At 42.9% G+C, this 12,504-nt stretch overlaps 1 protein-coding gene across 1 annotated transcript in view; it reads right to left on the bottom strand.

The window, feature by feature from the left end:
- Positions 1 to 3,304: 3,304 nt before the first annotated feature.
- Positions 3,305 to 12,504, bottom strand: part of LOC104638248 (ovostatin) — a 33,179-nt gene continuing 23,979 nt past the window's right edge. Inside the window, exons 26-35 of the mRNA XM_075762015.1 lie at positions 12,282 to 12,438; positions 11,734 to 11,808; positions 10,244 to 10,409; positions 9,399 to 9,619; positions 8,738 to 8,953; positions 8,473 to 8,597; positions 8,188 to 8,278; positions 6,122 to 6,193; positions 4,971 to 5,073; positions 3,305 to 3,971 (exon numbers count right to left, since the gene is read on the bottom strand). Of these exons, the coding sequence (XP_075618130.1) occupies positions 3,919 to 3,971; positions 4,971 to 5,073; positions 6,122 to 6,193; positions 8,188 to 8,278; positions 8,473 to 8,597; positions 8,738 to 8,953; positions 9,399 to 9,619; positions 10,244 to 10,409; positions 11,734 to 11,808; positions 12,282 to 12,438 (1,279 nt within the window). The 3' untranslated portion in view covers positions 3,305 to 3,918. The remainder of the gene's footprint in view (positions 3,972 to 4,970; positions 5,074 to 6,121; positions 6,194 to 8,187; positions 8,279 to 8,472; positions 8,598 to 8,737; positions 8,954 to 9,398; positions 9,620 to 10,243; positions 10,410 to 11,733; positions 11,809 to 12,281; positions 12,439 to 12,504) is intronic.

Here is a 12,504-nt window from a genome sequence, read left to right as displayed (position 1 = left end):
TCTAAATTTACAAAGAGCTTTAAGGTCCTTTTCTTCAGCTGTTTAGAGCAACTGTCCAGCTGCTTCCCAAAGTTTCCTGGTGTTGCTGAATTGCTGGTCTGCTTTTTTGGCTGGACCCCAGCGCCACTCTCAAGCTGAACACCCTCCTGCTAGTTGATCTGCAGAAACTCTTCCCCTATCTCAGGCCTTCTCCAAATGGACGTGAAAGGCACCCAAGAAGAGACTTCTGGAGGCTGTTATATGTGGTTGTGCCTCAACCAGGCTAGCTATCCAGTGGTAAGGGTGTTTGTGATGATAGAAATTGTTTGTGAAGTCCCTTGTCTTTTTGGACAGAAGACCCAAGTCTGTGGGTGACTTGATGCAAGAGTCAGAGTAGCTGGTGGTGAAGCAGGCTATGGACATGTCTAAATAGACCAGTTAACCTCCAGATTTCAGCTTGTTCATGTCTTCCCCACCCAAAACTGGGCAGAAGGATTTGAATTGGTGCATGACCAAGCATCATGCATGACAGGATGGGACATGCTCAGAGCTATTCTTTGGCCTCTGTGTATGAAACCATCTTCACAGAGAAGATTGTGGAAATGGCAGATACTGGGACCTTGTGGGGAGAGGTGTTTAATGTTTGGTAGACTGGGTTATTTTTACATGCTTCACATCTTCAGAGCACAGCTCAAAATACATACAACTACAACTTCATAGGACATATGAGGAAATAGAAATAGATTTCCAAGGAGAAGAAAAGAAGGGACTTTCATATGACTAGAAATGCCATAGATTAGACTATTTCTCATTCTTGATAGTACCTGGTATTTGGGAATCAAGGCTGTCACAGGTTTGGTAAGACACATTCCCATCACGATCTTTGTGATCTGAGCAGTCAGAGCCCAGAGCTCTCTGAATCCGTTAAGTTGGGTCAGGACATTGTCTATAGGTCCATAAACACAAGCAGGTAAATTATAGCAATGGAAAGGAGAAATTATCCTGTTGCTAGAGTTTTGGATGGAGAGAGGGAGAGACCCAAGACTTGTTAAAAAAAGTTAAACTGGAGACCACAGTTGTGACCCTAAGCAGGAGCCACTAAGGACACAGAAAAGCAGGGCTGTGCTGTAAGAAGGTAAGTAGGGGTAGGAGGTGGAGTGCTGACACATTGCCTGCTCAGCTTTCTGCAAAAGCTCCCAAGGTTTGCAGCACAGCTTTCTGGTGTAGCTGAGCTGCATCCATGCCTTGCTGCAAGGGACAGTGCATTTTTTCCTGCCTGCTTCCTACCGCTTCTCTGACCCCCTTGTAAGCCTGTTCAAGCAGATACAAGGAAGAAACATACCTTTTTTACCCTAAATCTTGTCAGTTTTGACTTGGATCCCTATCTCTGACCTGCTCTCTGTGGGGTCAGTTGACCACCACTTTAAGGGTCAGAGAGCAAAGGCAGAGAAAAGTGATCAGGACCAAGACTATGCTGTTCAGCAACACCTATCTATTAGGTGCACCTATCAACTCGTCTTGGTGCACAGGAACCTCAGTGCACATCTGAACTTGCAGAAAACTGAGCAACAAGCCAAGAAATACTGGGAGTATTTCTGTACTGGGAGTAACAGATTGATGAGTAGGCTCCCTTCCTGTAGGTATGTGCACATATGCATATGTTAATGTGCGACTTAGAGGAGAAAACCCTCTGCAGAAAAATATTGCTTCACACAATGTGGCTGGAAGTTCAGCGCACATAGTCTCTAGCTTTGTGCTTTTGTTGGTCAGGGACAAGTGGCACATTATTGTCCTGGATGCAGCAAGAAAGGTGATGTCAGTAAGCCTTTGCTGACCTTTAGACTTTAGGTTCTGGGATCTTATCTCAGTGGAAATACTGGGTGCTAAATCTCTTTACAGTTCTTTTTTTAAAAGTATGTGAAAGTTGGTGAAAGACATAAAGAAGAAAGGAAGTTGTTTGGGGGATGATAGGTTACATTTTTAGAGCTTTTCACCTTTTATAGTGCAGTGAAGTACCTATGCATGATTGCTTTTGGCTGCAAGGAGAACTAACATTTAGTAAATTGTTCAGAACTACAGCAGTAAGTGTAGTGCGGGCCTGATGAACAGGTCTGCCTGCACATCTGGATGTCTTCTGTTGCCAGGGTCATGCATCTTGATACACTGCTCATGGTTGTACCTCATCTTATGGAACCTGCATCCCTCAGGCCAGTGCTGAGGTCCTGGGAAGACAATGGAGATTCTTTTGCAACTGTCTCCTGCTTTGAATTGCAGGTTTCTACTGGGTGGTTCTGCTTGGTTTCTACTGGGTGATTCTGCTTAGAACAGGAGGTTTCAGTTGATGTTCTCCACAGATCCCTTCCAAACTAACATTTATGTGTTTTTATAGCTTCCAAATTTCTTTTGCATCTTTCTGGGATTACATTGAGCCTGTGGGTCTCTGTCATGGCTGCCTCTTAGCACAAAGGTTCCTGGTCTGCTCAGTGCAGTAGGATTAGTTTCACTTGAGCCATCTCTGGGCAAGCCTGACTCCCTGCTGAACAGTGCTGTCAGGGTGTACAAGGGGCTGCTCCTCCTCTAACACCTCCTGTGCTATTGTGTGGTCTGCCCCACAGCAGGCACATTGCTGTTGAGTAAAGTGTTTGTAGGAATCAAAATCTGCTTTGAGAAGCCCATTTTCATAATAAATAAGCTAGTCTCTTCCAAGACTGTAACTAGGACTATGTCTAACACCCCAACTGAACAAAGAGCAGCACAGTGATATGATTCAATTGGCAGATGTCTGCTCAGATATGGATATGTGGTTGGTTTCTGTGTCCTTCCACCAACGTGATCGGGTCAGGAGGAAGGTCATATCAGGTCACTGTAGACTGTGAGGGACAGTAGCCACAGTGTGTAGCTGTCTGCTGTACCTCTTCACTAAATTTAGAAAGCACAATGGAAAATTTCTTGTACTTTGCCACCCATCATAAGCTCCTTGTGTCTCTCTTCATTTTTCGCTCCCTCCAAATCTTCTCATTTTTCTCCCTCCAAGGGCTCCATCAGATCCACCATTCCTTCCTAACCCTTTTTCAAAGAGTTTCTGCGTTACAGCTCTCTGATTTCCCCCACCATGAAGCTTTGGGTAGAAAGCTTCCATCACACAGGCCAGAGCCCCGATCCTGTCTGTGCCACAGGATGTCACTGATGTCAGGATGTCATTGACATTGACTGACCTGTCTAAACTATGAATTTTTTAGCTTATGAAATACCTTACAGCACCCAGTTCTAGACACAACAAGGAGTGGAGACTGGGACAAATAGCATTGCCAATCAGAAGGTTTTATTACAAAGATCAGTAAAATAATCTGAAGAAAAATTTTCTTTCAATGTAGAGGCAAAAACTGCATAAAAGTTGTCTTCCTGTGACTAGAATTCTGACATTTGTAAATGATTCAATTCAATCATTGAAAAAGGTGAGGATCAATGCCATTTCTTCAGAATCTTCCTTTGGGATAAATGGAAAGACCAAAATAAATAAAATCTATAGAAGCAGCAGCAGATTATTTTCCTAATCTTGGATTTATTAAGAGGAATCTGTGGCCAAGAATACACATTTCAGGAGTTTACCTTTACACAAAGCTCCCACTGGAATACATGTCATGAGTATGAGTTTCTAAAAAGATGGATGGTCAGGTTTAACAATTGCACAGTATCTCCCTTGTTAGGAAAAGTGCTTTATCTGGAGTTTCTGATCCACACTGACCCCAAGCTCTTTTGAAGTGTGGGCCAGAATGTGTCATTCTGATTTACTGCAATTTGAGATTTGCTTATTCCTCATTCTTCTATGTGTTTTTCATTGCCCTCCCAGAAACAACCAAGTGTCTTACACTCTTCTTCCTCTACAGATGCTTGCCTGATACCTTCTGAACCATTACCTCTCCTGGTACATATCTGATTTCAGTTGAAAGGTGGGGAGCAGGGTGTTTTGTATTCTGCGAGGGCATATTCATCTGGAATGAAGAAAGGAAAATTACATTTGCATGAGAGTGAGAAATCATTCTGACCCCAGTCCATGTGCATTAATCCTGTGATTAATGCATTATGAACCAGAAAATATTTGATAGATTTTGTGGTAGTCTTCCAGTTGTCGAGGGACCCAGCTGCAGGGGTGCACAGTCAGAGACCAATGCGCTCCTCTGGCCGTGTTTGTCAGGACATATCATTGCTGTGACCATGCAGCATGTGGATCAGGTGGCAGAACATGCACTCCAGGGGCAATTCTCTGGATACTGCTGCTCATCTGCTAGGACACAGTTCCCAAAGGTTGTGCCAAGCTTGAGAAAAGCATGGGGGAATCTGAGCCACAGTTTTGAAAACATAAATTCCACAACTGGGTAGTGTGTGATGCAATTTTAGCTCCTTGAGGCCAGATCGAGAAAGGTGATCAGGCACTTAAATTTCTAGTTAGGTGCTTAAACTCCTGTTGGGTTCAATGGGACTGTCATTCCTACTTAAGTATTTAAATTCCACTGAGGAACAGTTCTTTGACTGCAGCCTACTATGGCAATATAAAGCAAAAGTAGGAGATAAGCCAGATCAGGGAAGTCAGGAACACTGCTGCCTTTGAGTTATTGATTTTAACCATCATGTTCAAACTGTAGAAAGAAAGTGGAACCACACTTCTTTCTGTATGTAGTTTGTAAGAAAGCAACTCCTGACATATAACATTCTAATCTGCTTTATGCTAAAATCAAGCAAGAAATGAAAAGACAGGGGGGCAGAAACTGTCTATGCTTTTGCAAACCCTTTTCAGTCTAGTAACCAAAACCAGCAGAATTGCTAGCTTGCTCTCCATTTCTCTTCCTGAGAAACAAAGGCAGCAAATGCAGAAAAGTGAAGAGAAGCTTGCACAGAGAGAGCAAGGGAAAATTCACTGTCTGCACCTTGTAAATGCTGAGATCAACACTTTGACTTTACAGGTTTTGCTCCAGTCTACTGAGGTCACCTACCTGTTTCGTAGTAATCATACATATGCACTGGCACTGGTTTGATATCTGAGACAGGCAGGCTTTGCTCCACACTGAAGGAGAAACTGATTTCCTTCTGGGACACCTGGAAATGGCAAGACAAGAAAATGCATCAGACTTTTTCTTTTCATATCTACCCCTGAGGCTAAGGCATTTCTGGGGTGACAAAGTGCCATTTTACAATTCTCTTCAGATTGTAAACTTGATGTCAAATCAGATAATTGTTTAAAAGCTGTTGCACAATATGGGACTTTTTGCTAAAATTGTGTGCTCTTTTCTTTCTTCCTTTTCATATTTCCATTGCCAATTACCCCAGCCGTTCCCTGGTTACTGTGGCTTTCAGCACATCAGCATTCATCCTCTCACTGAAAGTTGCTGTTGGTTTCTTTCCTCGCCTTTTCCCAGCTAAAATCACCTTCAGCATCCCTACAAATCTTCTCCCCACTCCTCCCCTGTGGTTCTGTTCCTCATTCACAGTCTTGCAGCCAGATGTCCCAAACTTTCCTCCTTGCTCTTCTTCCTCAGCTTCAAGCTTTCTCCTGCGTGCCTGGGAATGTGTCCCTGCTCTCTTCTCCCTTTGTCCTTTGTTTTATCTCGTTGATCTGTTCATAGGAATGGAGCCATGGACAGGGGCTGTGGACACCTTTCTGTATCACTGCCACCCTGCTGGGTAAACTTTTCACATCTCAACATCTTGGTTAATTCAGAGTACTGACTCCAATCTTCCTCATTACATCCTTGGAGACTAACTAATACAAATTAGTGTTTGAGAGGTAGATATTATTACTATTTATTTTTGCTCCTCTCTCCCTCCCTTCTTGGTATTTTAAGATCCCTTGTGTTTTGATTTTCATCTTTCTCCTCTTTCAATTCCCATTTTTATGTAGACTGGTAACTTTTGCAATATGGAATGAAACTTAGCTATGTTTGTAAAATGCTATTTAAAAGTAATACCAAATATATATCTCTTCACTGTAGACTACAACTACTGTGTGTATAGATTTTTGATGTCTGAGTAAAGTCCCTTTATGTCTTGAAGATGTGTATTGATAATCTGCTATTAATGAGATTATTCTTTTATCTGTTTTAAACTTCCAGTTTAATAAAACCAAAAAGAAACCTCCCAAAATTACCTTCTGAAGGTAGAAGAGGATGTGATTGTTCTTGATGTCTACGCGATCCACAACAGAATTCTGGTACTGGAGCTTTAAATAAGGCAAATGATAGCAATGTTAGCATAGGAGACTTGCCAAGGAGACTTATGAATAACTTTTCAATTGCAAAATATGTTTAAAGTGGCTACCATGCTCCTGCTGTGCCACCCTGACATCTCGTGGCCAAAATAGAAATGCAAGTTGAGTATTTTCATAACATAACGAGTGCAAACCAATCACAATGAAAAACAGTTTTAATAGTCAGCTTTGCCGTGTGTGACTTTTATCATCGAGTGCTCTCATTTCAATGAGAATTACATGACCATTTCTGCAGCTTGAGCTGACTCACTTTCTACTGCATTGTATATTTTTAAAACCAAAAGTTAAAAAACTTTTAGAAAAGGAATAAAGTCTGACTGGAAGGTAAGAGGGTGGGAAAATGGGATAAAAGGGTAGGAAAATGGGATAAAAGGGGCTGGTTGCATGTAAACAGGTTGTTGGTTTGTACACTTGTCTGGCCATGCCCTGTACCTGGTCACTGCAGTCTTTCCTCTCTTCTTATTAAACTGTTCCTGATTATTTTCCTGGGTAAGGGGCTCTCTATTCTGTATGCTCGTGTGTGTATGGAGTGCAAACCACTGAAGAGGGGACCACAGATCACAGAGACTGTGTGTCTGGGGTGCCAGCATCTTGAAAGACCAGACTTGAGGCCTGTTTTCTGTGGATATGTGTGTCAGCGGATGGTCACTAGTGAATATAAAGCCAGACCAGCTGGTACATTAAGTAGCTTGGAAGCCACCTACCAAAGCAGGAATAAGTCTGGGCCAAATATTTAAGGTACCATTCATGAGGCCACTGGGAGACTGGGGGGATCCAAGCCCAGCTGCTGCAGAGACTGCACGTCTAAGGCTGGTCACTGGAGGTACCCACCATGCACATATGTGGGTGCTGCAGGGCTCAGTTCCAGCCGCTGGAGTGGGGCTGCAGCCTCGAGGGCGTGTGTGTCCAGGTGCCAGTGACTGGGTAGAACAAGGATCCAGGAGCAGCTACTGGACAGACTGAGTGTCTGAGGTCACCTACCAAGGGGATCCACATTGTGTATTTGCATGTATACATGTACATGTGCATGCGCACACACATGCATACATATATTTCGAGTCCAGAGGAGGGCCATGAAGCTGATCAGAGGGCTGGACCACCTCTCCTGTGAGGACAGGCTGAGAGAGTTGGGGTTGTTCAGCCTGGAGAAAAGGTGGCTCCGGGGAGATCTAATTGCAGCTTACCAGTACCTGAAGGGGGCCTACAGGAAAGATGGTGAGGGACTGTTTACAAGGGAGTGTAGTGACAGGACAAGGGGTAATGGGTTTAAGCTAAAGGAAGGTAGATTTAGATTAGATGTTAGAAAGAAATTCTTTATTGTTAGAGTGGTGAGGTACTGGAACAGGTTGTCCAGAGAGGTTGTGGATGCCCCATCCCTGGAAGTGTTTAAGACCAGGTTGGATGGGGCTTTGGGCAACGTGGTCTAGTGGAGGGTGTCCCTGCCCGCAGCAGGGGGGTTGGAACTAGATGATCTTTAAGATCCCTTCCAACCCAAACCATTCTATGATTCTATGATTCTATGATATTTATCTTTTCCACAAATGAGCTTTCAGTCTGATCAGTCAGAAAGGGGAACAGGATAGGCCATTCGTGCTGTGTTTGTGTACGTGCTGTTTGTTCTATCTCTGTTGATTTGTATGGCCAGCCATGTATATGTATCTATGTATATATAAGTGTGCACATCTGCCTATTGGGAATACACACTTAGTCTTGCTTTGGGCTGGGGAAGTGAAGCTGCAGCAGTCTCACCTCTGTTGAGCTACTGGATTTGGCAACTCCTAACAGATTTGTCATCAGCTACAAGTCTGAGACACAGAATAGGCTATTGGGAGGGACCTATAGCCTTTGCAGAATTTCCATTAGGCTCCAATTTATTAATCACAGACTATTTTTATCAACTTCCTATCTTTTCAGGGTTTACCATTCACTTTTCTCCCATTCTTTACCTTTTTCAGGGAAGATCTTACAGGAACAAAACCTGAGAGCATCTTCACATCAATAATAGCCATGTTAGAGACTTTGCGGTTTCCTGTGTAACTAAAATGAGAAAAGTTCTGTTAGTCTGGTCTGCAAATGGAGAGGAGACCAGTGAATGACATTTTCAGCTCCCAATGATCCTGTTTGTCTTGCTGCAGCTGCACAGTAGCAGTTAACTGCCTGTACTTAAATCCTTCATTGGATGCTTTACCAAACTGGGAATGCAAGGAGGTAGGTCAATAAGAGGAAGTTACCTGGCGGAGAGGACAAGGTCGAACTTTGGTGGGAAATTGCTTGTGCAGGATACATTGGCCAGCTGTACCGAGAGAGAAAATCCTGCAACTTTTTTCGGCAAATGGACGTTGTACCTCAGGGTGGTCTAAAAGAGATGGGAAGTGTGACATGGTCACAGACTTACAGGCTTTTGTGGCTTTGGCATGAGGTATGAAGGAGAATGAGGTATGGAGGACCCCCTGCTTAGTTCTCAGAGGGGTAGTGCTGAGTTTCCAGCTTGCTTACCTGCAGATAGACACAGCCGGTGCCATTCACTTCCACACTGTATTTCCCTGGAATAGTGGGTAAGGAAGCCTGCTGCAGTAAGAAGCGGTTCTTGTCGTTCACCTGGAAAGCCCTACTAGGGGACTCCATGAAGTTGACTTTGACTGTGTTAAGACTTTCTTTAGAGAAGGTGAGGTATCCATACTGGGCTAAAGCTTGGAGAGCAACAACAGTATCCTGAAAAGAACAACATGATCCCTAATTAGATAGATACCCAGCTGTCAGATGGTGCATGAGATTAGCACAGCTCCTATTTCCCTGATGCTTTGTCAGTGCTCATAAATGGAGGGGGACTTTGCAAAGAGCTAAGGGGACAAGATACAAGTTCTGGGGCAACAGATTTGAATTATTCCAGAAAACCTGGGATAATGCTGTATCCACAGTGACTGCTATCTACTGATAACTTGAAATTCAGGTAAATTCCCATTTCCTAAAACTAAAATACATATGAAGCTGCCTATGATGAGCATGATGTGCCCTGACAAGGAGACTTATGTGAGCACCATTTATCAAATATTATTCAAATGAATATACAATCAGGAAGATATGCCATGCTATCGAGATCCAACTTGCAGGCTGGACTGCTCCCAGAAGCTTTCTTTTTACCATACTCAGTTGTTACCTGGCTGGAGGAGAAACCACCATATGGGTTCTGTTGTTTGACAAGCCAGTGCACAATGCGAGAAATGTAAGATAAGTCTTCTGGAGTGAGTTTGGCTTTGTTGAGTAAAGCCAGGAGCACATAGCTGGTCATTTCAATCTCAGCAGAAGGAGCACGGGAATAGAAGACAGGGAAATCGTCTGCTGGTGGCTTTTTTTCTCTCTGCCAATGAACTAAACCACCTGAAAACAGAAAAGTGGAGTGTAAAAAGCATGGAAAAATTACCTACTGGTTAATTCACTACAGTATCATGTGGGAGATGATAGGCATACTATCTGCCCTCTCTGCCTTTACTCAAAAGTTTTTTCAGCCATCAGTGTCCTGAACTGGATAAGTTTTAGTTCCAGGATGGAAAAGAAAACAGGAAGGGATGGAAAGGGAATTAATAAAAAGGGATTGTATAAGTCAAAGAGCGGTTGAAGTGAGGGCAGTGCAGCAGAAGGATGCTAAGGCAGTTGCAGACTGGAGCACATGACATAGTCAAGGGAACTGGGTTTGTTCGGTGTGTAGAAGAGAAGGATAATGGGGAAACTAGGTACAATCTTCTACTACCTTGAACTGAGACTTCCAGGCATCTCTCCCTACCTACATTATTTCATAATTCCAAGAAAATCAGGCCACAGCTCAATCTTATGTGAAGCCGAAAGACACAGACACAGTTCATAGAGATAAATTCAGTAGCATAGTAGGCATGAAGTGGGAAGGGAGCAGCATGAATGAGAAAACTGTACATCAGAATAGCTTACATCATACCACAGGCCATTCCATCAGCTGTATTGCCTGTATCATGGCCATACTGCACTTACCATCTCTGGTAGCTGTCTTGTCCAGCTTCTCAAGGAAGAACTGGCATCTTTTCTCATTGTCAGCTAAGCCATAAGCATAGGCAAAGAGGGCCTGGTTATACAGGTTGTGGACTCCATTGTCAAATGCAGTCTCCAAACAGTTCATGCCACTCTGAATGACTGGATGCTAGTAATGCAAAACATAGTAGGGTTGTCAGGTACTTGGATTTGTGTCTCAGCTCCTCTTTAAACACTTCCATCACTGCTTAAGCTGCCATCACTGGTCCTTCATGCTAAAAATATACATGTTCCATGGCTGTTTAAGGGCCTACAGTTTGTATCCTGTAAAAAATGCCTTTCCAGTGGTGCTGCCTTCTTTCTGCATTTATTTAGAGGCAACATGGCTAGATTAACAGAGCACTGTTTTATTTCCTGACTTGCAAGATGACCTTATGCAGGTGAATCCTTTGTCCCTTAGGTTGCTTTAGCTTTAAAATGTGGATCATTTTTACAGAACTATGTAAAGCGTATTGAGACTTCATGATGAAGCAGGCTCTGTCAGATGGATGTTACTACTCATTTGCTAGCTATAGCTATCAAGACAACTTTTCACTCTTTTAGCCTTACAGACTATCTCTGTGAGCTCTAATTCAGCTCAGACATCACCAGCACACTACTAACCATGTCCTGTCTATGCAGCTTAACTTATAGATGTGGCACCAGGTTTTGGAGTTTCTTATGAAGATATTGGGAAGTAAATTCATGTTGCTGAAGAACCATTTGATTCTGCACAATGTTTTTATCCTGCTGGTCTGGGGTACTTAAATGATGCCCCATACCACAGTATCTCAGGAACCTGCAAAACTCAGCATGTCTAGAGCATATTTGTCAGATTGGGAACAATTCTCATCTTCTACATTTTACAAAGAACAAAAAATCAGGAAAAAAAATAGGGTCTCAAGGATATGCAGGAAGTGTATTACAGAGAACAGAACTTGTCTCTTATTCCCTCTTGTCTACCAAATATTCCAACCAGCAGCTCATTGTTTCCTTCCACTATTAACAATGACATAGGGAAATGGAAACACAGCTCGGATCTAAATGCAGAGAGAGTTTGTAGGACTGAAGATTTGGATAGCTTGGACTTTGGACTGGGCAAATTCAGAGAAAATTCCAAACTGGACTCTGGATGGAGGGGGCAAATTCAGTCTGGATTTTGCACCTACTTAGACTACCATCTAAGTTTAACACAACCAGTTTAACACAACTGGATTCCTCAGGAATTTTTCAAATTAATCCATAGGAAATGGATACAAAACTGATTTGTAACACTCATCAAATACTAACGGCAACTGCAGAGTTCTGGACACAGATTTCTTCAGCTGATCCTACTGTCCTACAATAGGTATTTACCACTTTGTTAAAGAATACGGGTGTGAGGACTATGACTTGTGCACTGTTTGACGAATGGCTGACTGGGCTAATAGAGCATCACAGCATCAAATACCTACCGCAGCAGAGTGTCCAGCCTCCAGCAATGCTGCCACAACATAGGCTGTGAGTGAGTATTCACCTTCTTCTCCACCCTGAAGAAAAAACAAGCAAAGAACAAGTCAATACAAATGTCCTAGAAAGAAACAAAATATGAATTAATTCATAGTTCAGATACCAGTTAGATTTGAGATCAGAAGTAATTTCTGTCTCCCTGTGTGCATGGGAACAAGAAAGATCAAGTTCACTCAGGATTAGAGCCAAAATTATTTCATGCATTTTCTTGGCTTTTGCATATATGCAATAAATCACATTATAGCCTGTGGCTGAACACATAATGCAGTGATAGAAAATAAAACTTGAGACTTCTGACTCAGAAAGGTCTACTTGTTTCTACCTCATCATCAATAGCAGACAAAAGAATCATGCCCTGCTTGTATATTAGAGACAGAAGAGAACCATACTAGGAAGAGTAAGGGTGTGGTGATAAACTTGTGTCTAGCAGAAATGATCCAAATCAATCCCAATGTCAGGACAGGAAGTGTGGGACTATACTTGTCTCAGTTACCTTCAAAGCATTGTTGAAATGTGACCCAGCATTTTCAAAGCAGCCATCTGACTTCTGCTTGCTTGCCAGCCAGATCAAAGTTTGAGATTGGACATTGTCGTCAATGTAGATATAGCGTCTGGCTTGTGCAAATGACTTGTACACAAAGGCAGTGAGCCTGCAGGTGCACCAGAAACACAAAGCAGGTGAGGTGTGAACAAGACCAATAAGGTTTACCAGCCAC

Source organism: Balearica regulorum, chromosome 1 (genome assembly GCF_011004875.1).
Source record: "Balearica regulorum gibbericeps isolate bBalReg1 chromosome 1, bBalReg1.pri, whole genome shotgun sequence".
Classification (NCBI taxonomy): domain Eukaryota; kingdom Metazoa; phylum Chordata; class Aves; order Gruiformes; family Gruidae; genus Balearica; species Balearica regulorum.
The sequence above is the reverse complement of the archived record's forward strand: the minus strand, read 5'-3'. Positions and strand labels throughout refer to the sequence as shown.